Source organism: Gallus gallus, chromosome 3 (genome assembly GCF_016699485.2).
Source record: "Gallus gallus isolate bGalGal1 chromosome 3, bGalGal1.mat.broiler.GRCg7b, whole genome shotgun sequence".
NCBI lineage: Eukaryota > Metazoa > Chordata > Aves > Galliformes > Phasianidae > Gallus > Gallus gallus.
The window spans coordinates 65,501,563-65,524,119 of NC_052534.1; the positions used below are offsets into that span (position 1 = coordinate 65,501,563).

The 22,557-nt window shown below is 40.4% G+C and overlaps 2 protein-coding genes across 4 annotated transcripts; one reads left to right on the forward strand and one right to left on the reverse strand.

The window, feature by feature from the left end:
• Nucleotides 1-117: 117 nt before the first annotated feature.
• TUBE1 (tubulin epsilon 1) lies at nucleotides 118-15,472 on the forward strand. Of its 3 annotated transcripts, XM_419781.8 has the most exons (12): nucleotides 118-190; nucleotides 264-337; nucleotides 1,899-1,951; nucleotides 7,074-7,131; nucleotides 7,402-7,517; nucleotides 8,532-8,653; nucleotides 9,087-9,274; nucleotides 10,067-10,242; nucleotides 11,036-11,176; nucleotides 11,642-11,782; nucleotides 12,464-12,638; nucleotides 13,131-15,472. In XM_419781.8, exons 1-12 carry the CDS (start codon nucleotides 166-168, stop codon nucleotides 13,287-13,289), a joined length of 1,428 nt encoding a protein of 475 aa, XP_419781.3. In that variant the 5' UTR covers nucleotides 118-165; the 3' UTR covers nucleotides 13,290-15,472. The 3 variants fall into 3 exon arrangements, with proteins under 3 accessions (XP_419781.3, XP_004940357.2, XP_046795088.1); XM_004940300.5 differs by lacking the exon at nucleotides 7,074-7,131 and having other exon boundaries at nucleotides 118-337; XM_046939132.1 differs by lacking the exons at nucleotides 7,074-7,131; nucleotides 7,402-7,517.
• WISP3 (WNT1 inducible signaling pathway protein 3) lies at nucleotides 15,011-22,557 on the reverse strand. The gene is made up of 5 exons (XM_040698297.1): nucleotides 22,507-22,557; nucleotides 19,256-19,514; nucleotides 18,638-18,880; nucleotides 16,207-16,400; nucleotides 15,011-15,292 (listed from the first exon to the last, which is right to left on the reverse strand). Exons 1-5 carry the CDS (start codon nucleotides 22,555-22,557, stop codon nucleotides 15,011-15,013), a joined length of 1,029 nt encoding a protein of 342 aa, XP_040554231.1.

The following is a 22,557-nucleotide window of genomic DNA, read 5'->3' on the forward strand; positions in this document are numbered from 1 at the left end:
GCTCCGCCGCCCAGAGAGGCGGAGGGAGGACACAGCAGCGCCGGGGCGGTGCTTAAGGCGTGCCGCTGTCAGGGCCCGCCCGCCGTCGCCGTGACGGGAGGGCGGCTTCCGGGCGCCGGGTTGGAAAACGCTCGGAAGTGGTGGCGGCGATCCGCTGAGGTTGTCATGACGCAGTCAGTGGTGGTGCAGGGTAAGGGGCTGCGTCGCGCGGAGCCTTCCCGCCGCTCTTGGCTCTGCCTGAGCTCTCTCTCTCCTCTTTGCAGTGGGCCAGTGTGGGAACCAGGTGGGCTGCCGCTTTTGGGACCTGGCGTTGCGGGAGCACGCGGCCGTCAATAAGGTAACGCTGCCCGAGGGGTGGCTGCGAGGAGCGGTCTCGCCCTGTGTGCGGGGCGCTGTGCTTGTGTAACCCAAGTAACGCCGCTCCGTTGCCAACGCAAGCATCCACACGTTGTTACTTGCTCCAGTCTGATCGGCTTTCTCGAGGCTTTCCACCTGGAGGAGTGTGGGCTGAGTCCCTGAAGGCTTTCGTTACCAGGGTTGGATAACACAGGGCCGTTAACTCACCACCTGGTGCCCTGGCAGTACAGCAAACAAAGCAGCAGTGCTGAAGCTTTTTAGGAGGAAGTTTTTCACCCAGAGGGTGGTGATGCACTGGACCAGGTTGCCCAAGGAGGTTGTGGATGCCCCATCCCCGGAGGCATTCAAGGCCAGGCTGGAGGTGGCTCTGGGCAGCCTGGTCTGGTGGTTGGCAACCCTGCACATAGCAGGGGGTTGAAACTCGATGATCATTGTGGTCCTTTTCAACCCAGGCCATTCTATGATTCTATGATAAGCCCACCTTTCCTGCCCCGTGCTTGTGCATGCAGTGCAGTCAGAGTCACTGTGCTGTAAAGAGGGCACAGGATTATGCTAAGTGCTTTCAACAAAAACACATCCTTTTTGGATTGATTATAGAGATACTGGCTCCTAGCAGAGGTGACAGTGAGCAGTCCTCAGTGCCTTTTGCTGAAGTGGTTGTAAAAAGGCAACAGGTGGAGTTCCTGTGTGTATTGGGAGTCTCTTAGTTCAGGTGTTGCAGAGGTCTTCCAAATTCTGTGTCGTCAGGTCTTCAAGACTCTGGAAATAGGAAAGAAACATGACTGTGTATTAAGTTGACACATATCTTTAGCTTTATGCTGGGATAAGTGATATGCACAGCAGCCCTCAGCAGGGAGTTCAGAAATCACCAATGCAGCAGTCTGCTTTCACTTCCACAGAGCGCGGTGAGCATGACTGTCTCCATGTCACATTGCTGATAAGCTGAATTAGCTAAACAGCGGCTTTGTGATTTAATAGTTTCATTGGGATCTTCAGTAAAATCCTAAATATTTAGAAATGAAGTAAAAGTGTTTAATCCTCTGCTGAAAATAAATATATATATGCTGGTTACATCCTCCTGACAGGTTTTAATATCAACTGACTCTTGAGTGAAATTCAACGAAGCTGCAACAGGGCTGGTTCAGGTTGGATATCAGGAAAAGGTTCTTCACCAGAGGGTGGTCAGGCACTGGCACAGACTGCAGGGCAGTAGCCATGGCACTGAGCTTGCCAAGGTTCAAGAAGTGTCTGGATTATGCTCTTGAACATAGGATTTGAATTTTGGGTGGTCTTGTGTGGAGCCAGGAGTTAGACTCTGTGGTCTCTGGGGGTCTCTTCCAACTCAGGATATTCTTCGGTACTATGAAATTTTCCTTTTAAGGCTGGCTGGAGCTATCTGGGTTGAACATAGATGTTCACCCTGTTTGGAGAGCGGGAAGTTGACTGGTGACCTCCAGAAATTCACTGTAACCTAAGTTATCCTGTGAAAAAGCACGGAGTACTTCTGACATATCATCTTATCTCAAATTGTTTATTTCCAGAAAGGAATTTATGATGAAGCACTGAGCAGTTTCTTTAGGAATGTAGATACAAGGTAAGTCTTCTTATCAGGAAACTCTGTGTGGGTTTAACACAGCAGATTAACAATTCTAGCATCTCCTCTTAACCAAAATTAAAACTCCTTCTTTTCACATCAGATATAGTTTGCACTAAAAAAGATTCTGCTTTTTTTGTCTTCTCAAGGCACTATCTTTTTCATTATATTTACTGCAGCAGTTAAACGTGTTGCAGGTGTTTGGTTTTGCTTTCCTCACATCGGGAAAAATGGACTGTCAAGATCTGATAGCTTTTACCGTTGCCAGTCAGGATCAGACTGCAAGCTCTCTGAATGCTAAGTTAGCAGCATTCACTGGAGACTTGTAAATGGAATTATGTATAAGATGGTCAGAAAAGGTCATGTCAGTTTTTAAATCTGTTTTATCTGACTTTTATCTGTAATTTGCTGCACAGAGTGGTGGCTGTGATTTATTTAAGTTGTCCAGTTTGTACCTTAGGAATGTTTCATTGCATCTGTCTGTCCAGTTACAAAAACTCTTCCAGTTTGCTGAAAAGAATGGAATGATTGGACACCGAGGTATTATTGTTACATTCTAATTAGAGGAAAAAAAAGCATTTGACCAGCCATTGTTTCCTTCCATCACGCAGCAAAAGCACAGCATGCCATTTTAACTAAAATGGCATTGAAATGGTGTTTTATCTCAATTCTTTTCTCAGGAAATCTTCGAATATCCTTTTTTTTTTTAATCCAGAAGATCTAGTTGTAAACAAAGTCTGTGTTTTTATGTGTGCCAGATGGAAGCACTGAACTTTCAACAGGTTGACTGCAATGTAAGCGTTTCTCTGTAAAGGGGAAGGACTTACCTTGTTGAGTCTTGCAGATGTCTCAAGGAAGGTTCCCTTGTGAGATTTCATCTTTTATAGCAGCTGTTCCTTTTACTTAGTCAAAAGTGGGAATTGATTCCTGTAGTATTAACTATAACTTAAGGAGAAAAAAAAATCAAACTCTGTGGCAGGTAGCAATGTTTTGGGCTTTTATTGTTGTGAGTTTTGATTTAGTTTTATCAAAAATAAATACCTTACCTCCCATGTCACTGCAGGCGTAAAACCCTGTGTTAGAAAAATGACAAATTTCAGCCTCCTGTGCTACATTGTACCACTTTTCTGAGTAATTCATCTGGGTGGATTATCTTGTAAGGAAAGTCTATAAAAACACTGGCAAATCTAGACAGACTTCTTCTTTCGTACTGATACTTATTAAATGGTGTAGGATTGGAAGTGTGTTAATGTAAATTCCCTGATCTGTGACCTGTCTACAGAGGATTTTACACTAGTACTAAAATAATGAGGGATCTGAGCATCGGCACTCTTAACTGCTGTTGATTGCAGTAGGAAGATGCTTTGGTTGCCAATGAACTGCGCAATGGAAAGAAGGTTTCATGTGTTTATTTTTCAAGTAAAAAATGTATTTTCATCTTGGATAGACTTGGCCCTTAATTGCTGTCTGAAATCACTTATTTTCACACTTCAGTCACTATATTACAAATTCTTTTGTCCTTCCTTTTCCTTTCCCATCAGGGAATATAAATCACTGCTGGCAACTGAAGGTATTGGCTTATGTTGTAAAGGGGTGTGGTTTTTGAGTTTAAAAGCTTTTTGGTTTAGTCTGCAGGAGTTCATCAACGTGATGATCACTCTTACAAGTGCCCCACGTGGGCCTGTTTGAAGATTAAACGTTCTGCTTTCCACTTATACCAGCCATCTCTTCATGTGCTGCAAGACCACATACCATCTACAGTAGAGGCTGCTGCTGGCATTAATATTCTAGAAACCAGATGTCAGAGCATTCAGTAAAGAGAACACCTGAAAACCTTCTGTATTCATGTCAGCAATGGCAAGAAGAGTGGCTGTATGGGATGGCTGTGTAACGATAGCTATTAGAAACATCTTAGATCAGGCAAGATAATTACCCAGATATATATTGAACGTATGAGACAACGAAGTGTGCTAATGGGCTAATTGTATAACACAGTTTTCATGTTTGAGTGTTTTTGTGGTAAATTTAGGCACCCAAACATTATTAAATATAGAAGATGATGTCTTACTCCAAAGATCATGCATATTTTATTAAATCAGCAAGAACTGGTAGTTATAGGATGAGCTCAGTAGAAAATGTATGGCAATGTAACCACTGAGGATAAGGAAAAGACAGATGTTCTGAATGCTTTCTTTACATCTGTCTTTAAAAGACAGACCGGTTATCCTCAGGCTTCTCTACTCCCTGACCTGGCAGCCTTGGCTGGGAAGCAGACTAAGCCCCCCACAATTCAGGAGGAAACAGTCAGAGACCTGCTACTCCAACCGGACTGCCACAAGTCCATGGGACCGGATGAGATTCACCCGAGAGTGCTGAGGGAACTGGCGGAGGTGATAGCCGAGCTGCTTTCCATCATCTATCAGCGCTCCTTGTTGACGGGTGAGGTCCCAGCAGACTGGAGGCTTGCCAATGTGACTCCCATCTACAAGAAGGGCTGCAGGGAGGGTCCGGGGAACTACAGGCCTGTTAGCCTGACCTCGGTGCCGGGGAAGATTATGGAGCAGATTGTCTTGAGGGAGATCACACAGCATGTGCAGGACAACCGGGGGATCAGGCCTAGCCAGCCTGCCAGGTCCTGCTTGACCAACCTGATCTCCTTCTATGATCCAGTGACCCGTCTGGTGGATGAGGGAAAGGCTGTTGATGTGGTCTACCTAGACTTCAGCAAAGCCTTTGATACTGTCTCCCACAGTATTCTCCTCCAGAAGCTGGCAGATCGTGGCTTGGACAGATACATTCTTCTCTGGGTAAGGAACTGGCTGGAGGGCCGGGCCCAGAGAGTGGTAGTGAACGGAGTTAAATCCAGCTGGCGACTGGTCACGAGTGGTGTTCCCCAGGGGTCAGTGCTGGGGCCTGTCCTCTTTAATATCTTTATTGATGACCTTGATGAGGGTATTGAGTGCACCCTCAGTAAGTTTGCAGATGACACCAAGCTAGCTGGAAGTGTTGATCTGCCTGAGGGTAGCGAGGCCTTACAGAGGGATCTGGATAGGTTGGATAGCTGGGCTGAAGCCAATGGGATGGGATTCAACATTCAAGACCAAATGCCGAGTCCTGCACTTTGGCCGCAATAACCCCAGGCAACGCTACAGGCTTGGGGCAGAGTGGCTGGAAGACTGTGTAGAGGAAATGGACCTGGGGGTGTTGGTTGACGCTAGACTGAACATGAGCCAGCAGTGTGCCCAGGTGGCCAGGAAGGCCAATGGCATCCTGGCTTGTATCAGAAATAGTGTGGCCAGCAGGAACAGGGAAGTAATTATTCCCCTGTGCTCAGCACTGGTGAGGCCGCACCTCGACTACTGTGTCCAGTTTTGGGCCCCTCACTGTAAGAAAGACATTGAGGCCCTGGAGTGTGTCCAGAGGAGGGCAACAAAGCTGGTGAGGGGTCTGGAGCACAGGCCTTATGAAGAGCGGCTGAAGGAGCTGGGATTGTTCAGTCTAGAGAAGAGGAGGCTCAGGGGAGACCTTATTGCTCTCTATAACTACCTGAAGGGAGGTTGTGGTGAGCTGGGGGTCAGCCTCTTCTCCCGGGTGACTAGTGATAGGACTAGAGGGAATGGCTTCAAGCTGCGTCAGGGAAGATTCAGGCTGGACGTTAGGAAATACTACTTCTCTGAAGGGGTGGTCAGGCACTGGAATGGGCTGCCCAGAGAGGTGGTGGAGTCACTGAGCCTGGTGGTGTTCAAAGAGCGTTTGGATGTTGTGTTGAGGGACATGGTTTAGCGAGAACCATTGGTGAAGGGCGAATGGTTGGACTGGATGATCCTGTGGGTCTTTTCCAACCTTAGTGATTCTATGATTCTATGATTATATGCAGAAAAGCACGTCTTGCATAATCCAGGGAGACTGTAAGGAATGCAGGGATTTTTGTCAGCAGCTGAATGCGAGTGATTGAAAGTACAGGAGGTCATGAATGATCACAAAGACCAGTGAGAGTAAGAGAGAAAGGTGGGGTTTTTTGTTACTGTTTATGTTCTCTCCAGGTTTTGTTAGTCCGGGAAGAGACATAGAACTTACTCTGACTGTGGATTCATACAGGGAAATGCATAGACTGGAGTAATCAGTGTGAGTCCTGTAGGCTGCTGTGAGCCGCTCAGCTAAGGAGAAGTGTTTGGAAAGCTGCTCTAAGTGAGAGCATAGGAGCTCCCTGGGGAATCCAGTGCAGGCCCATCCTCCCTTTTCCACTTGTTTGTGATGGGAATGAGCATGGTCAAAACGTTTGGTGCTTTCCACTGATGTTTTAGAAAATTGCTATTGAATGTAGAATAGTATAAGACATACTTTGGTTTGTTTAAATTTAAGGTTTATTGGCCCCTAAACTAGGTGGATTGAGCCATCTTCCAGTATCCTTTTTCTTTTCTTTTTTTTTCCTTTTTTTAATTTTTTTTTTTTTTTTTTAAGAAAACAGTCTTGAATACAGTTGGACCAGAATACACTTATCCTTTGAGTGCAAAACACCAGCATTCATTATGGGGGAAAAAATAAGATTTTATGCAATGCGCAGCCCTCTGGGCTGATTCAGTACAACCAAACCTGGCAAAAAGACTGATAAAGCTGTGTCAGCACAGCGTGATTTCTGAGTTAGTAAATCATAGTGGCAAAATAAGTCAAGCACAGTGCTGTGCTAGTGCACTTGTACTGCTTTCAAGCCTGGAGCAGTAGAACAGTGCTGTGCTTCTCCCATTGAAAGTATAGCAGTGTTATTTGGTTCAGTGTGTTCCACTATGTGATGTAATGTACCACATGCTAGGAAAAAAGGATATTGCTTTCGGTTTTGGCAGTGCTTGTAGAGTTAGAGCAGAGGCTGTATCGGAGAAGAAATGTTCTATGCTTACCTTTTTCATCCTCCTGAAGTACTGCTTAGGATATTTCTCATTGAGATTGTATTCTGTAGCTGCATTCTTTGGGGAAAATATGAGGCGTGTTGTAGCAGGGTACCTTTCAGGGTGTTTACGTTGTAACAATACTCTGAACAATAAAAATTAAGGAGGGAATTATATTCCAATATACATTGCCTTATTTTCTATTACAGTTCTAAACTTGGAATGTTGTTGTTTTTCAGAAGTGCTGGTGATGGTCCTGATATTTACAAAGGAAAAATCTGTTCTTTAAAAGCACGAGTAAGGCAATTTATGAAGGCTGTTCTTTTTACACCACTTGTGTTTGATTGCATAGGGATTTTCCTAATACTTTGTATGTTTTTAAGTACTTTGAATAGCAAAATTTCTAATAGTAACTTTGTGGTTTGGGGGAGGTTGAAGCACAATATTGAAGCACAATAGTAACAACATACCTATACTACTGTAGATGTTTTTCCTTTTTTTGTGTGTGTGTGTGTGATTATTTCAGGTTGCTTACTGACTGAATTTCAATACTTTCCTTTCTCACAGGCACTGTTGATTGACATGGAGGAGGGTGTGGTAAATGAAATTCTGCAGGGACCATTAAGAGATGTGTTTGATAGTAAGCAGCTTATCACAGATGTTTCTGGTTCAGGAAACAACTGGTGAGATCCTCTTCAGAGCAACTAATTGGATAGCATTTGAAAAGGGAAATGGTAACAGTAGCATTCTGGTTCATTCTGCTGCACCTGTAGAGCTGCAGCATATTACCAATGAACTTTGGAGTCACTGTTGCCTGGAGGAGGGCTTTGAAAACCATTTTACAGAAAGACAATTCTGCTGATAAATCATTTTGTCTGCTTTTTTTTTGTTGTTGTTGCTGCTGCTTGATTATTTTTTACAAAAGAACATGCTTTATATTTTTGTTTCTTTGGTATTCAGCTGCTTCCATTTCTCTGTCAGAGTTGTAATCTAGTTTGGGACTGTGCACCTAGCATGGAAATAGGATACGTGGAACTTCAGATTTCTAAGCATCGTGGTTGCTGGCACAGTGCAGATAAATTACATTATCAAAAAGAGAAATTCAGAAAAAGATTTATTATCATAATAAATTTCACATTTTCAATGAAATGCTAATGTACCTCTGGTAATATTCAGTCCAGTACAGGCTGAGAATCAACTGATTAGCAAATATGTTGAAGGTATATTGGGAATAGCCTCACCACCTAGCAGCAGGCAAGTGTGCTGAGAATGATCTGTTTGGTTTCTTTGTCACTGGTAGCAAATGACTCACAGAGAACTCAAATGAAGATCAGAACACTATTATATAGGGATGTCCTCATTGTTAACAGACTTAACTTTCAGGTCATAGTTAAAATTTGATCATTCAGCATGGGTATTTATTTCCTTACTGATGTAAAATGATAATGCAGGCTCAAAAGCTTTGAATTGAGTGGTACTTGCATTTTCAAATTTCAAACCACATCTCAACTCCCAGGTTTCTGTGATGTAGTCACAGTTTTGCAGGTAACAAGTTGGGGGTTACATCCAGCTCTGGACTCTGAATTATTAAGCAATACTATACGAAACGTCAAAGAGAGGGAGTTAAATAAAATGAAAACTGGAAGATTGGTTGATGGAGTGTTTTGTTTTTTTTAAAGTACTTTTCTTATTTTCAGGGCTGTAGGTTACAAGGTGTATGGCTGTCAGTACCGGGAAAACATTGTGGAAAAGCTGAGGAAAACTGCAGAACATTGTGACTGTCTGCAGTGTTTTTTTATAATTCATTCTATGGGAGGTGGTAAGTATATTTTTCTTTGTTAGCGTGGTTGCATCTGCCACGGGTAAATAACAATGAAAATAATTTGGCTTGGTTCAATATTTTTAAACAAATATTTTTATTTCAAGATTCAAATTGAAGATTTTAAAATGCCAAGAAAGGTCAGAGAAATTCTGGTTACATATTAGGACTCTTTTGTGTGCATGGATGTTTAAGACTGTTCACTTCATCCTGTCTAGTAAAGTATGAGAAATATGATTTAGTTATTTACTTGTCTTGGAAAAAGCTTTCTTTCTTTCTTCCATCCAGACAGCCCCTGCTGTCTTCAAAATGCTGGAATATACATAAAATTGAAAACTAGTGTGTTTCCAACATATGAAACTTAATGCTTGTAAGAACTTGGAGGATTTTTTTTACCTTCTTTCATTCCATCTTCCTTCGTCCTTATTTTTAGGGACAGGATCTGGTCTTGGAACTTTTGTACTAAATTTGCTTGAGGATGAATTCCCAGAAGTGTATAGATTTGTTACTTCTGTTTATCCCTCCGGTGAAGATGATGTTATTACTTCTCCATATAACAGTGTTCTGGCTATGAAGGAGCTTAATGAACATGCAGACTGCGTGCTACCAATAGAGAATGAAGTAAGAAATGACATATTATTTCTGTCCATTTCTTTCTTATTAGATTGCACATCTCTGTGCATTGGTTTGAGTGCCAAGTCTTAAAAAGCGTCTTTATTTTTTAAATCATAATTGAGTTCTTAAGTAACTTGCAGGCTTTTGAAGTGAAATCACTTAAAAGATGCTCTATACTTTGCTTCCACCTGCAAAGTAGTCTGGAATGATTTTTCTTTTTGTCTTCTTTCAAGATAAAAAGTGAGATGCTCCTGTTTACTGAGGCTGAGTCTCACAGTGTTTTAGTGTCAGTTTGTGTGTAGTATTATTTAAGTGCTACAAGGGAAATGACTAATGGCTTCAAATTCAAACTGACTTGGCTTTACTCTTTACTGATAGGGTGTTATAAACATACCTGACCACACAAACAGAAGCAAAAGAAAATAAAATATATCTAGAGAATGCTTTTGCTTTCTCAGGAATTATGAGTGTTTAAATATACTTCTTAGAAGATGAAGATTTTGATTAATCAAAAGTCAAATTTCTGAGTAAAACTATGTACATTTGTGACAAGGAAGGAACGGATGTTCAGGAATGGATGTTCAGGAACACTTCACCCAATTGGAACTGGTCAAAAGTTGAACATGTGTGTATTAAAGTTGTAATGTTTGAACTGTCACTACCATATCTTAATTTTTTTCTTTAAGACTAACTGAAATGGAAAAATCGGGGTATGGAATTTGAATGTTCTGTGGATGAGACTTGTATGCCTTCTGTTATTTTTTTTTTTGTGTGTATGTGTTCTTTTTCCTTTCAAAGTCTCTGTTTGATATAGTTAATAAAATTCATCAAATGATCAATTCTGGGAAGCTGGGGTCAACTGTGAAGCCAAACAGCTTGGTAACATCAAGTGCAGGCACTGCAAAAACTGTGCAGGAGAAGCCATTTGATGCAATGAACAATATCATAGCCAACTTGCTGCTGAACCTGACGAGGTAAAGTCACAGATTACTCCTCTATTTTGCTAGAGGCAGTATGAGCTGCAAATATGTGTGCCCGCATCAACTCAGTATTGTTTTCAATTTGATATTAGTCTTTTTAAGAATTAGCTCTTAAAGTAATGAAAATGTGAAGTTTTTGAAAGTATACATATTGCAGTGGTGTTGCTGTAGCTGTGATAGTCTTAGAACTGAAGTAGGGAAAGGTTTTTGGTCAGAAGGATATTGTCTTCCATTAGTGCTTAATAGCGCCCAGGGAAGTTAGGATTTCTAGGCCAATGTTCTTATTTTGTAAATACCATTTGGCAGGTGTTGTTCTTAAACTGTCTATTGCTGTAAGGAATTCTTGGTGAAAAAGTATTTCCAAAGCAGTGGTCTGAACAGCTTGTCAGGGCTGCTAAGTCATACGTGTTTCATTATATACTAGCCTATTTATTTAAACTACTATCAAGCAGTTATGTCTGCATGTTAAAAATGGGTGCTAAGAACTACAGTCAGGAGCATTAAGGTCTCATTTTTGATGATTAATTGTGCTACAGTGAAAAGGGTAAAGAAATAAGAATAGCAGTGTTACTGCCAAATGTGGAAGTTGAGTAATTATAGATAAACGATCACTTGGATGCTGTATTGTTTTACTGCTTTATTGCAGTAAATATAAATATATATTGTATATATTTATTGTAAATATTAAATATACATTTCAATATATTTACATATATATGAATGTTTACATTATAAAAGTAACTTTCTTTAGTTTATAACAATTTTGTAACATCTGTTAACTTTTCAGCTCTGCTAGGTTTGAAGGTTCCCTTAACATGGATCTTAATGAAATCAGTATGAATTTGGTTCCATTTCCTCGACTTCATTACTTGGTTTCAAGCTTGACTCCTCTGTATACACTGGCTGATGTTAATATACCTTCTAGAAGGTAAGAAGAAAATTTCATTGTGGAGACTTCACAGTTGAAGCTTAATTGCTGATTCTCCCATAGTTTTCATTTAAAAAAAAAAAAAAAAAAAGAATTCTATAGCAAAACTAAGAAGTCCAAAAGGGTTTAAAAGCCTGCCACGCTTAAAAATTCATCCTACTCATTTGGAGAACGCCTTTTGTCCCTGTTCTCTTTAATGGTTGAACCAGCAAACTTAAAATGTATTTTTACTACGTCAGTTGGGAAACAATTCTGCTGGGAGCAACATATTTCTAGATATTAAACAGTACCCATACCATGAAGTTACTTTGATTGGTTTGAATTTTTTTGCTGTCCTACATGGTCGAAGATTAACTGTACCTTTATTTCCAAGATTTCTTGAAGTTTTAAACTCTGAAGGGTGGGTATTTTGAACTTTTGTAGCCTGCTTTAATAGAGTAGATAACTGTTTTTATCTTCACCTAGGTTGGATCAAATGTTTTCAGATGCTTTTAGTAGAGATCATCAATTAATTCGAGCAGATCCAAAGCATAGCCTTTACCTTGCTTGTGCACTTCTTGTTCGAGGAAATGTGCAGGTCTCAGACCTTCGCAGAAACATTGAAAGGTTTGTAATAGCACACAAAGTAATCCTGTTATTTTTCATACAAATATTTTTCAGCTGTCCAGGGAATTCTCAGTTTTTCATCTGAGGAATTTCAGTACCAAATAGTTTAATTTTTTTCTTAATTGAAAAAAGGAAGAAAATGTGAATAGCTTTCTTAACAAGTTGGAGTAAGTCACGGCATTCTTTGATTTCCAAATAAAGGGAGCTGACTAGATGTGCCTGTTTTCCTCCTCCCATTCTTAAAAATGTAAAGGAGTTAAGGCTTGCCTTCCATGGGTCTCCTGCTACTATGGGATTTTGAAGGAATAGATTCTTTGCTATTGTTCGCACTTAGTTTCTACCCTTTAGCACTATTGTGATCTACATAGTTGCAACAAGAAAGGTGGAACATAGTACAGAATGGAGTTTACAGGCGGATGGGTGCATCAGGAACAGTTCTGAGCATCAAAATATTTTTACCTGTATCAGGTAGGCTCATCTCCACACAGTTACCATGTACATTTTAAATACATTCTGTTTCAGTCTGAGATCTAAAATGCCTTATTCAAAATGCTAATTCCGTCTGGTTTACTTAGTTGTGAAAGCTTCAAAATTAATGTGTTCAGACTGTTTGTTAGCAAAGGAAACACTGGCTTTGTGCTTTTCATATTCCGTGGGTAACTGTATACTTTTGTATCACAGGTTGAAGCCTTCCCTGCACTTTATTTCATGGAATCAGGAGGGCTGGAAAACTAGTTTGTGTTCAGTACCTCCTGTGGGCCATTCCCATTCCCTTCTAGCTTTAGCAAATAACACCTGTGTGAAACCTACCTTTATGGAACTCAAAGACAGATTCATGAAGCTCTACAAGAAAAAGGTATGGCTCTGTTGTAAATACATCATCCATAACCACAAATCATAGTATCTTGGATTACAGGGAAACAAATCTTAGAATCGCAGAAGGACTGCTTAAAAGTAATACTCCAAGATTCTTAGCTGTGTTTTCTATCAGGGAGTCATTCTAACAGCTGCTGCTTAAAAAGAGTGAATCCCTTATTAACCCATACCTACTGTGTGATATATTTACTACTTCAGCCATGAACCAGTATCCATAGATATGCCTACCAGTTTGTTGAGGTGTACCAAAGACAGAATATGAAAAGATTAATGTGTAAGAAATCAGTAATACCAACTGTGATTCTACAGATTGATACTGAAGTTGTAAATTATGTAAGCAAGGGTTGTCAAGGCGTGTCTTCAAATCTACTTTATACAGTTCTTCAGTGCAGGCCAAATAATACTTAGTGAGGCAAACTGATTATGTTATATGCCACTAAAGGGAATAACACTGAATTCATTATTCTCATAGGCTCATCTTCACCATTATCTGCAAGTAGATGGGATGGAGCAAGGTTGTTTTTCTGAAGCCATATCATCCTTGTCTGACCTAATAGAAGAGTATAATGAACTGGATGCCTCAAAAGGTGGTCTTAGAACAGATCCATCAAGATTGAAGATAGCTGTGTAAAGAAGAACTGTGATTTTAAAAAAATAATAATCCCCAAGCATCCAACTACTTCAGTTAACCCAAATGAATTGCAGAGTGCCTACCTATCATCATTCTAAAGTGAGACTGGGACAACTGCTTCCCCAGCTCTCTGAGAAGTGTCACATAAAGTGACAGGCCCAGCCTGTAGGAAAGATTTGAAGGCACCTAATTATGGAGAATATCAGTAACACTCTTCCAAACTGTAGAGTAAATTGACATACCATATGCTGCAAAGAGAAGAAAGAGAAGTTGTAGCAGCCAAAAGGTATTGCTTTTCCCAGACTTTGAGCTTACAGCAAACTAAAAGCAAGCCTTGGTTCAAAGAAAGATCGCTGTTACTAGTTTTTTTTTCTGTAGTTGTTTTAAAAAGCAACGATGAAGAGAAGAAAAGCTGCATACTCTTCCAAGATGAAAGCAATCCTCTAATGGAACTTGTTTCTTAAACTTTGCAGATGAGCAGTCATTTTGGAATGCTCTAAGCTATGCTCATAATTTAAAATTTTTTCACTTCATTGTTGTACCTAGCTGTATTAGAGTTTTCTGAGCTGATACTAAAGTTGATGGTTTCAGGGAATTTACCAAAATGCATTTTCTTTGAAGCTTTATACTTGGAGTATTAACTAACATGTTATTTTAATGATTCATGTTTATAAATGGTGAATTGCACTTTATAATGAGATGATATAGCATACCTCTGAGTGAAAAACGCACTTACAGTAAAGGCTAGTGAACAAAGCTTATATGCTTAAAGAATGCAAGTAAAATAGATGTTTTAATATTTATAATTACCAAGGTAAGTAGATTTTTGTATTACATTATATTAAAAACTTTTGCAGAATGTACAGCTATTTCCTGTTTACTTTCCAACCTTGACTGTCTTAGAACACAAAGGCTGGTGAACTGTTAAAAATCAGATTGGGCCAATTCAATGATCTGAAGCTTGAAATCCTTCTAGCAGAGTTTGAGTGGGTGTATAAGTAGGCACAGTTTTCAGTGTATGAGTGCAGAAATAGTCAGTAAAACCTCGTGATAACATTTGTTGAGTGTTCTTAAGCATTCCAAATAGGCGTTTCCTTCAAATTTTGCAGTTCTGTAGTATCTGTAATTCTGCAGTATCTGTAGATGTTTTCTTATGTCTTCCTTTACCAAGGACATTGTTTATATTCACAGCAGTAGAAAAAGATTATCTGCTGTAAAGAGCATTTGGGTCTTATAATTAATTTATCCTGTTTACAACAGCATTCATGTGTTTTGCCTTTGAAGATACATGGTAGAAAATGTTGGAGAATCAAGAGTAATAGATGACATCACCCGGTAATGTGGTTTTGGCTTTGTTTTGTTTTTTGTTTGTTTGCTTTTGTATGGATTAGTCAGAGCATCTATGAATATAGATGTATTTGTCTTGTTGCACAAGGTGTTACAGTAGGTTACCAAGCAGTCTCACTGTGCTTTCTTGAATTACTAAAAGTTCTCCTTTTGACAGTAGTGTTACATACATTCTTGAGAATGTATTTCCACATATAGAAACAATTAAGCTTAAAAGGATACCTTCTTACTTGGATTTTTCAGGTGTGTTTTTTTAAATCAATATTCACATTCATAGTTTCACTACAAACACTGCTGGGGTGACAGGTAATGCTGCTTCTTCAGGATGTGAATGTGCTGTCACCCTTGCAGCATATTACAGTCAGTGGTGTAATTCATAAAATTTTCAGTTCGGAAAATATATCTCCTGGATCACTGCAAATCCTCTGGCATACACAAGATGTTATCCACATCATCTTCCACTTAAAGAAGCCTTCATTGGGACACTCAAACTGGAGAGTGATCATTTTGGACTTATTAGGTACACAGCACCTCTTGTCCACACATACCCCACAGAAAGTTAACTTGTAGCTTTGTGTAGTTGAACATCCAGAGAAAAATAGTTTCTCTGCTCTAGGAAGCTGGAATGTTGGTTGGCATGTTTTTCCTTTTGGAATCTGTAAAACAGCAACAAAAACAACCTTATGTTTATACACATGGAAAACAGAACATGTAAAATAAATAAATAAATGAAACTTGTGATGTTTACATAGAAATATGTTGAAAATTACGCCCACTAAAAGCTGTCTTATTCTTCTTTCAGTAAACAAATAAAAATATTTTGGTTAACCCAGCAACATGACAGTACTCTGAAATTATACATCTGTAGCTTACTATTAAAAGTTGAAGACTAGAGGTAGAAAAAGGAGAAATGTTGTATGACTTAAAATTATTTACTAATACATCAATTTTTCCATTACTTCTGATACTTTTATTTTCTACGAGCAAGTCATTTTACACAGGTTGCTCTGAAAGTAATGCCTCCTATTTATTTCCTTGGAAATTGCAAGAGATACAAAGAGTACAATAGCACTATATGATAGAGCAAATTCTCAGCTACAAAACACTGTTTTTCAGCATAGTCACCACCATTAGCCATGCATTTTTGCCAGCGATGAACAAAAGCCTACATGCCACGCTCATAAAAATCTGCAGCCTGTGGAGGTGGCCCACTGGTGCCAGTGCTGAAGCATACCACCCACTCTGCTGATGTCTCACTGTGTTCAGTTCCCCTGCTTGGTTTCCATAAATGTTCAGCAAGCACTGATGAATGTCAATGTGTGCCACTTTTCCACATGGAGGAATTCAGTGACACAAACCTTTGCTTCATATGCACTTATATAGCAGATGCCTTTGTGTCAGACTGCCCCTTTGCTGCCATCTGTCATACAGCAACAAAATGTAATGGAGTACTGATAGGAAGGTTCAACCTCTACTCTCATACCACCAACATCTGCCTCTGATGTTGTGGGCCAACATAATCAAATTGGAGGTGTTACTTTTGGAGCAGCCCTCATAAATTAGAAGGTACCTTTACTGTCTTCAGGATATTGGTCAGACAAGGCTGGATGAAGCATAATCTCTTCTCTTTTTTCATTTCACACTTCTTGTTTTCATTGGTCACTCTGCTGGATATGCCTATTCCACAGGTCCTGGAACACGGTGTCCAAGGAGTTGCCTGCACCAGGCACTTTTTCTTCAAAACTAGTGGTAAGTTTCTGTAAGCTAAAGCAGCAATATATTACTTGTGCAGCAGAATAACCCCAAAAGGATTTATCGAATATAAAAAGGATAAGCATTAGGCTTCTGCTCATGCAAGTAAGTCTATAGATGAGGCCTTAAAAAGTTATTTAGGTGACTTAGTGCTGAGCTTCCATTAAAATTTGTTGACGCTCATATCCTAGCAAAGACTATAAAACTGCATTTGCTGTATGGCCCTTCTGTTTAATATGAAGAAAATAGTGTGTGAAGAGAATTGTGGGATTTTTATAAAATGGCCAGAGTAGAAGAAATATTGATTATTTAAGGCTAAGCACTGCTCAAATTGTGTGTGTGGGGGGGGGGGGGGGGGGAGTGATGTAACTGTTAGTACCAATTCCTGGTAGACACTGTGAAGACTAGTTTTTGTTTAAAAAAAAAAAAAAGTGCAGAAATTCTTGGTGTCTGTGGAGTCTGCATTTAGATGATGTCTGCATGTAAGACGACAGGCAGAATTACTAGGATACCTGGGAAGTAGACACTAATTTCAAGGTCTCTCTGCAATAAGCAGATTAAAAGCCAGTCTCAGATCTGCAGAAAATAAAGGGAAGTTAAATGGTTGCTTATGCTTCATACGTTTTTAAAGTATAACCTCAGTATGTCCCTAAATATCTAAATTAGGTCAAAGTTGGACAAGAAAATCCAAAAAACATCAAGAGTAATGAAGAAAAGCCTAGCACTTGTTATCCACACTAGCAGGGGAAAAAAAACAACTTACCCATGTAAGATATTGGCCCATTGAGCCATCCATGCAGTTGATGCACAAGTTTACATGGTAATTTGTTTTGCTGGACTGGAAAAGGGAAGGGAGAAGACCTCATTTTGAGTCAAAATTTCAGGGAGATTTCTTCAGAGGAAGACAGGGTGAGAAAGAAGTTTGTCCTTCAAAACATTTATTTTGGATTTTTTTGCACATTTGCCATTCCTCGTTTTAACTTTATCTACTGTTTCCAAATACCCTCATTGGCCCAGAGTGTCACTGGGCATTGGCCCCCCATGCACCTACCTAATGTGTTTTAGTGGGGTCAAATGTTTTGATTACCATTGTTGTGAATGGATGGTCCCTCTCTGATCAGGTTAGCAACGCTCTCTAAAAATGCACTTCATTTGAAGTTGGTTGCTTTACTGAGTGTGGTTTTACTCACTGCATCAAATAGATCTCTATAAAAGGTCTTTGACTCTAGGTATTATAATCTTGAAACAAAGATGTCATTCCTTTTTCATTTTTGTAAACTTGTATAACCATTGTTAACATTTTAGAAATTGACCAAACTGAATTTCAGATTGTATCTTTGGTCTGTTTAGCTGCACATTGGCTCATATGCTCCTGCAGTATTTGGGGAATGTTTTCTGATGAGCTTTAGGATCCCTTTTTTATTGTATTGATCCATGTTGATGATTCAGGCCATAATTTCTCCATAATTTAAGTTGCCACCAAATGAGCAGCTCAGTTTACTAGTACCCATATGAGTTGTAGTGAGGATGCATTTTGTAATGTAAATATGCACATGCGAAGGGAAGGAGAGAATAGAAGGGCTGACAGGAGGATCCAGACACAGGGAAGGGCCAGGAAAGCTGCTTCTGTCAGTGGTCCTTCCCTAAAGTAAATGAGAGGGCTGCAGTGTTAGCGGCAGAATGAGAACAAGGTTGAAGGGAATATCAGCTGACCATGGCAGAACTGCATGGATAAACTGTTGTGTGGTTTTGATCACGCTGCATAGAGAAGAAACTGGAGGGAAGGTTGTCCTTGCAGTGACTTAAGTTTTGTGAGTTGAGGAAAGCTGCTAAGGCAGTCTGTAATTTTCTGTTTTCCATTTGAAAATGGAGCCTGCAATGTTTTAATCTGTATGTGTGAAAACCAAGACTCCCTACTACCACAAAGGGAGAGAAAACAAGAAAGTTCCTGGGCTGCTAAATAGCTGTCTACCAGCAGCCCTAATTGGGCAGATCTGACAAGCAGTGAAGCACTGCAGAAAAATGGGCTAAAGGTATCTCTGGGTATTCCCTATTAACAGAAAAGGCTTTTTGCTTCTCATATGCATTGAGTTTAGAGAAAAGAATCTGTGGCTTGAGAGTAAGAGGAGTAATTGGGACAGACCGGATGCCGTGGCAATGACCATGATGGAGGAGTAGCCAGTATACAGTCATCCTGGCTGCTGTAGCAGGGATGTGCACAGAGTTGTTACCAGCATATCAGGGCACACCTGACATCAGCCTGTAGTTGACTGATTGAAGCTGCTTGTTCTGTCCCGGGCCACACACAGTTTGTCCATTCTTCTTCCTGCCCATGCCACTGGAGCAGGGACTTGCTGCTAATTTTGGTGTGAATATAGGAGTACATCCAATCGCACCACTGATACACAGGCACTTATAAAGTGGGTTAGGCTGGAAGTTCTGCCCATTGAGATAGTAAATGCCATTGAGCTCACATCCTACAGCAACCAGATCTGCAAATGGTAAACAACAGTTACTGACACAATGGGAGCACTGGGTTCTTGCTCACTAAGTGCTTGATGCAAGCATCCTTTCCTGCATTCTTAGCTTTAAGTTCTTTCCAGCCCAAGCACAGTTTTGTTTAACCTCAGTAGTAACTACAACTGTTCCATTTTAAATCAGCCCTATAACACATCTGCAAATAGCAGGCTTGTGCACAATGAGCTGGTTGCGCTAGTGCATTGGCAGAAAGTATAAAGACAGTCCCTGCCCCATTCTCAGATTCTCCATCCACTGTGTAAATCACACAGCACAGAGCTGCACAGCTCCAGCAAGCTGGGCTCCCACCCTCCTGGATTTGCAGAAGAGAACGTGAAAGAACAACTTACATGCACACACGCCTGTTTCATACCTAGGCTCATCCTGCGAGTAGTCGCAGTAGAGACCCTTGTGGGGATCACAGATGTCCACCTCATTGCAGACTTCTCCAGCCTGCTTGGCGCAGGCCTTGCAGCAGCCACAGCCGTCCTTCAGCAGGCTCACCCCGGGGCTGCAGGTGGGTACTGGCGGGCACTGGCAGGGCCAGTGGCACAGCTCCGTGCGTGGCTGGGCCTCGCTGCTCTCAGGATGTTTTCCACCAGGCCTCGGCTGTGGGCGGTGGGCTTGAGCCCTGCAGAGAAACTTAGATACAGTGGGGTGCTTTGAGATCTGCGTGTTCTCTGCATAGCTGGTACAGCATAAAATAAAGCTCCCAAGGTCACAGGATCCAAAAAAGTGAGAAGCTACAAGACTTTGGTAGGGGGAATCAGTTCCAACAGTGAGCGTGGCCTACTGCAGGTTTGGAACACCGCTCGTTGGTCGTTCCTTCAATAGGACAAAGCCCATAGCAGATAAGGTAAGGAAAAAGCATTTTAAAACCAAAGGTAGATCTATTTTAATTAGTCCTTCCTACAAGCCTTATATCAAATTAACTACCTTCTGACTCACCCCGCTGCTCAGCAGCCAACCTTTTGTGACAATTCTGATGGCAAAAGCCTTTCAAAATAGGGAACATTCAGAGGGTTACTTTGGCTCAAAGGTAACACTTCAGGTGTTTTGAAAGGAGTATTATATTGTTTTCAAGTTCTTTTGAACTAGCTGCAACAACTGCATCCTGTGACTAATTAAAGGAGGCTGGTAATTGCAGTGAGCTTAACAGGTAACTTTCTAAGCACATATCTACTTGGATTAGTAAGTGTTCCTTAAGCCTAGGGCTTATACTGCAAAAATGGAACTCTAAAAGAGATTTACCTCAGCAGCAGGAAGTCAAGATCTAGTCAGAATTTACAGTTTACACATTCTGTCTCGGAGTTTGCATCTAAAAATGTCCTAAGTAGTTTTGACTGATTTATTTATCTTTCTGAGGCTTTGGGGAGGATTAAGTCTGCAAAGTATGAAAGGATTTATTTGAGATAGGTATTTTGTACGTTTTTGTGGAGGATTACATCTAAAATATGCCAGTTTAGATCTTAGCACAGGTATTTTCATGCTGAGTTTCAGCAGAAATGTAGGCCGTGGCACTGCTGTTCAGCAAGGATGGACATGTAGGGAATGGGGGCACAGCCAGTGCTGGGATGTAAGTGGAGTGTAAACCTGGGAGCTGCTCTGGCCTGGCAGCTCATGCTGCCCAAAAAGCAGGAGGGAAAGATGAGACCCAGGCCCTCATCACTTGCCAGTATCACCATCCAACCCTGTCCACAGCAGGGGGTTGAAACCAAGTGATCTTTAAGGTCCCCTCCAACCTAAGCCATTCTACGGTAAAGAAAAGGAGGATATTTTGTATTTTTTGGGGCATGTGTGGTCCTAGCTACCTGTTTCTCCATCCCTCCAGCTGCAGGGCACCCCTAGCAGAAGGGAGGGGCTGCAGTGCTGGTTGGGCTTTCAGGTCTGCTCTCAGCCTCTGTAGAATTCAGCATTTCATGTGGCATATCATATGAAAGCTTTTGCAGCATAACTGAGCTGGCCTAATTGCATGAAGCATTAAATGACCTTTTAAAAGGCTCTTTTTCCTACCCTTAGTTTCCATTTTTTTATGGTCATTTGGAACTATACTTATGATATCTTAATCTACATTTACTAATGAAACTCTGAAGTAGTAGCTTTCAAGTCCCTTTGGCTGTCTGATTTTTAAGATACATATTAATTCATATATGCAGTTCATACAGTAAATGAATAATGATCTCTCATCTTGTGTTCCACAGAGCAGGCAGAAGATAGTTTCATAAATGTATTATTTTGCTAATCATTAATCATTTGCTGATAAAGGATTTCTTCTAACCCTTTTTCTCTATGTGCAGCAATAATACAGAAACAAGTAACTTCAGTTTACTATTCTTCAAGCACCTAAGCTTTTCTCTAAACCATAGCGTTAATTTGTTGAACGTGCACATAAGAGTGTTAAAGGCCATTAACGCTTGTTCTGGAAACACTACATGTAAAACAGGTGTTCCCATAAATTTCACAGTATTCAGGAAGGTCTGGTTGCTTTGAGAAATCCACTTTCTCGCTGCTCAATGGGTTTTTCTTCTTTTTAAGCAAAGTATTATTATTATGAGTTTGGCCCTGTGCCAACAGTATGGGCGTATGTGGTTTAAATCAGGCATCTCATTTCAAAATGGGTATGTGTAGCAGGAAATGATCCGTGTGCTTCATCCAGTAAGTTTAATTTGTACTAGAAATTAAAGCGTGCTTAACACCTACAGAATTCTATCTAAGCAAGTGTTTTCTCTTTCCCTTTTTAGGGACAGATGTCAGCTGAGAGATGTAAGACTTCAAAGTTGCCCCATAAGAAAACACCACTGGGCAAGTATCTGATCATTTTAACTGTGGAATTAGTGAGTAGCTCAGTCTGCCTGAAGAATCTTGAAAAACGTTATATGATGATGGAAATTCTGCTTATCAAATTTACAGGCCATAAATTTTCTAATTCTTGTATTCCAAAGCTTCTCTACAGAGCTATCCACATCACACAAGCCCACTGCATACTTTTACTGATCCTATGCACAGATCAGAAAATGAGACCATTGTATGTATAGCAGCCCTTCTTAGGCTGTTATTTGTTTTCAGGTGTCTTCAGGATTGAATAAGGTGTGTATGGCATAAATAAATAGCACAAGTAGGTATTGTATTATTACTAATGTTCGGTTATCTCAGACTAGCTTTAAATATTCAGAAAGGTTAGCAGAGGCAGACAGTCTCTTGAAAATTTTCCACTTGGAAGTCATCTTGATCATAGAGGAAAAATACACTGAGTACAGGTAACGTGTATTTTCAAAATTAAGTAAATAATGAAATTGGCCCTTGACACAAGAGAGGGGGAGGAAAAAAAGCAAGGTCACTGGCAATTTGAGCTTCCCTAACACTTCTTTTTCTCAAAGAGTCATATTAATGTACAGGATAGAGAGGAAAAAATACCAAGATAAGGACAGATGCCGTAAAATAAGCTGCACACAAAATTTTCTTGGGAGTAGGGAAATGTCTCCTTATTCCTTAGGAGTAGTTTGCTTCTCTGAAATTTATTTTGTTGTTAAGCAAATAAAAACTTTAAACCCAGACAGGGCAAGGAAGGGAGAAATCTTTTTCTCCTATTTAATGAACTTACCTGCTGGGTGCAGGGGATGATGAAGATAGTGGGAATAAGGAGCCACCACAT

What these genes read in the sequence shown, in the direction of transcription:
- TUBE1 (XM_419781.8), top strand. Translation starts at nt 166, where the DNA reads ATGACGCAGTCAGTGGTGGTGCAGG. An exon ending in TTGCTGCTGAACCTGACGAG is followed by an intron (nt 10,243 to 11,035) that starts GTAAAGTCACAG and finishes TTAACTTTTCAG; the next exon opens with CTCTGCTAGGTTTGAAGGTT. An exon ending in CTTCGCAGAAACATTGAAAG is followed by an intron (nt 11,783 to 12,463) that starts GTTTGTAATAGC and finishes TTTGTATCACAG; the next exon opens with GTTGAAGCCTTCCCTGCACT.
- WISP3 (XM_040698297.1), bottom strand. Translation starts at nt 22,557, where the DNA reads ATGTGGTGGCTCCTTATTCCCACTATCTTCATCATCCCCTGCACCCAG. An exon ending in TGAAACAGGCGTGTGTGCAT is followed by an intron (nt 18,881 to 19,255) that starts GTAAGTTGTTCT and finishes TACCATTTGCAG; the next exon opens with ATCTGGTTGCTGTAGGATGT. An exon ending in ATATCCTGAAGACAGTAAAG is followed by an intron (nt 15,293 to 16,206) that starts GTACCTTCTAAT and finishes GCTGTTTTACAG; the next exon opens with ATTCCAAAAGGAAAAACATG.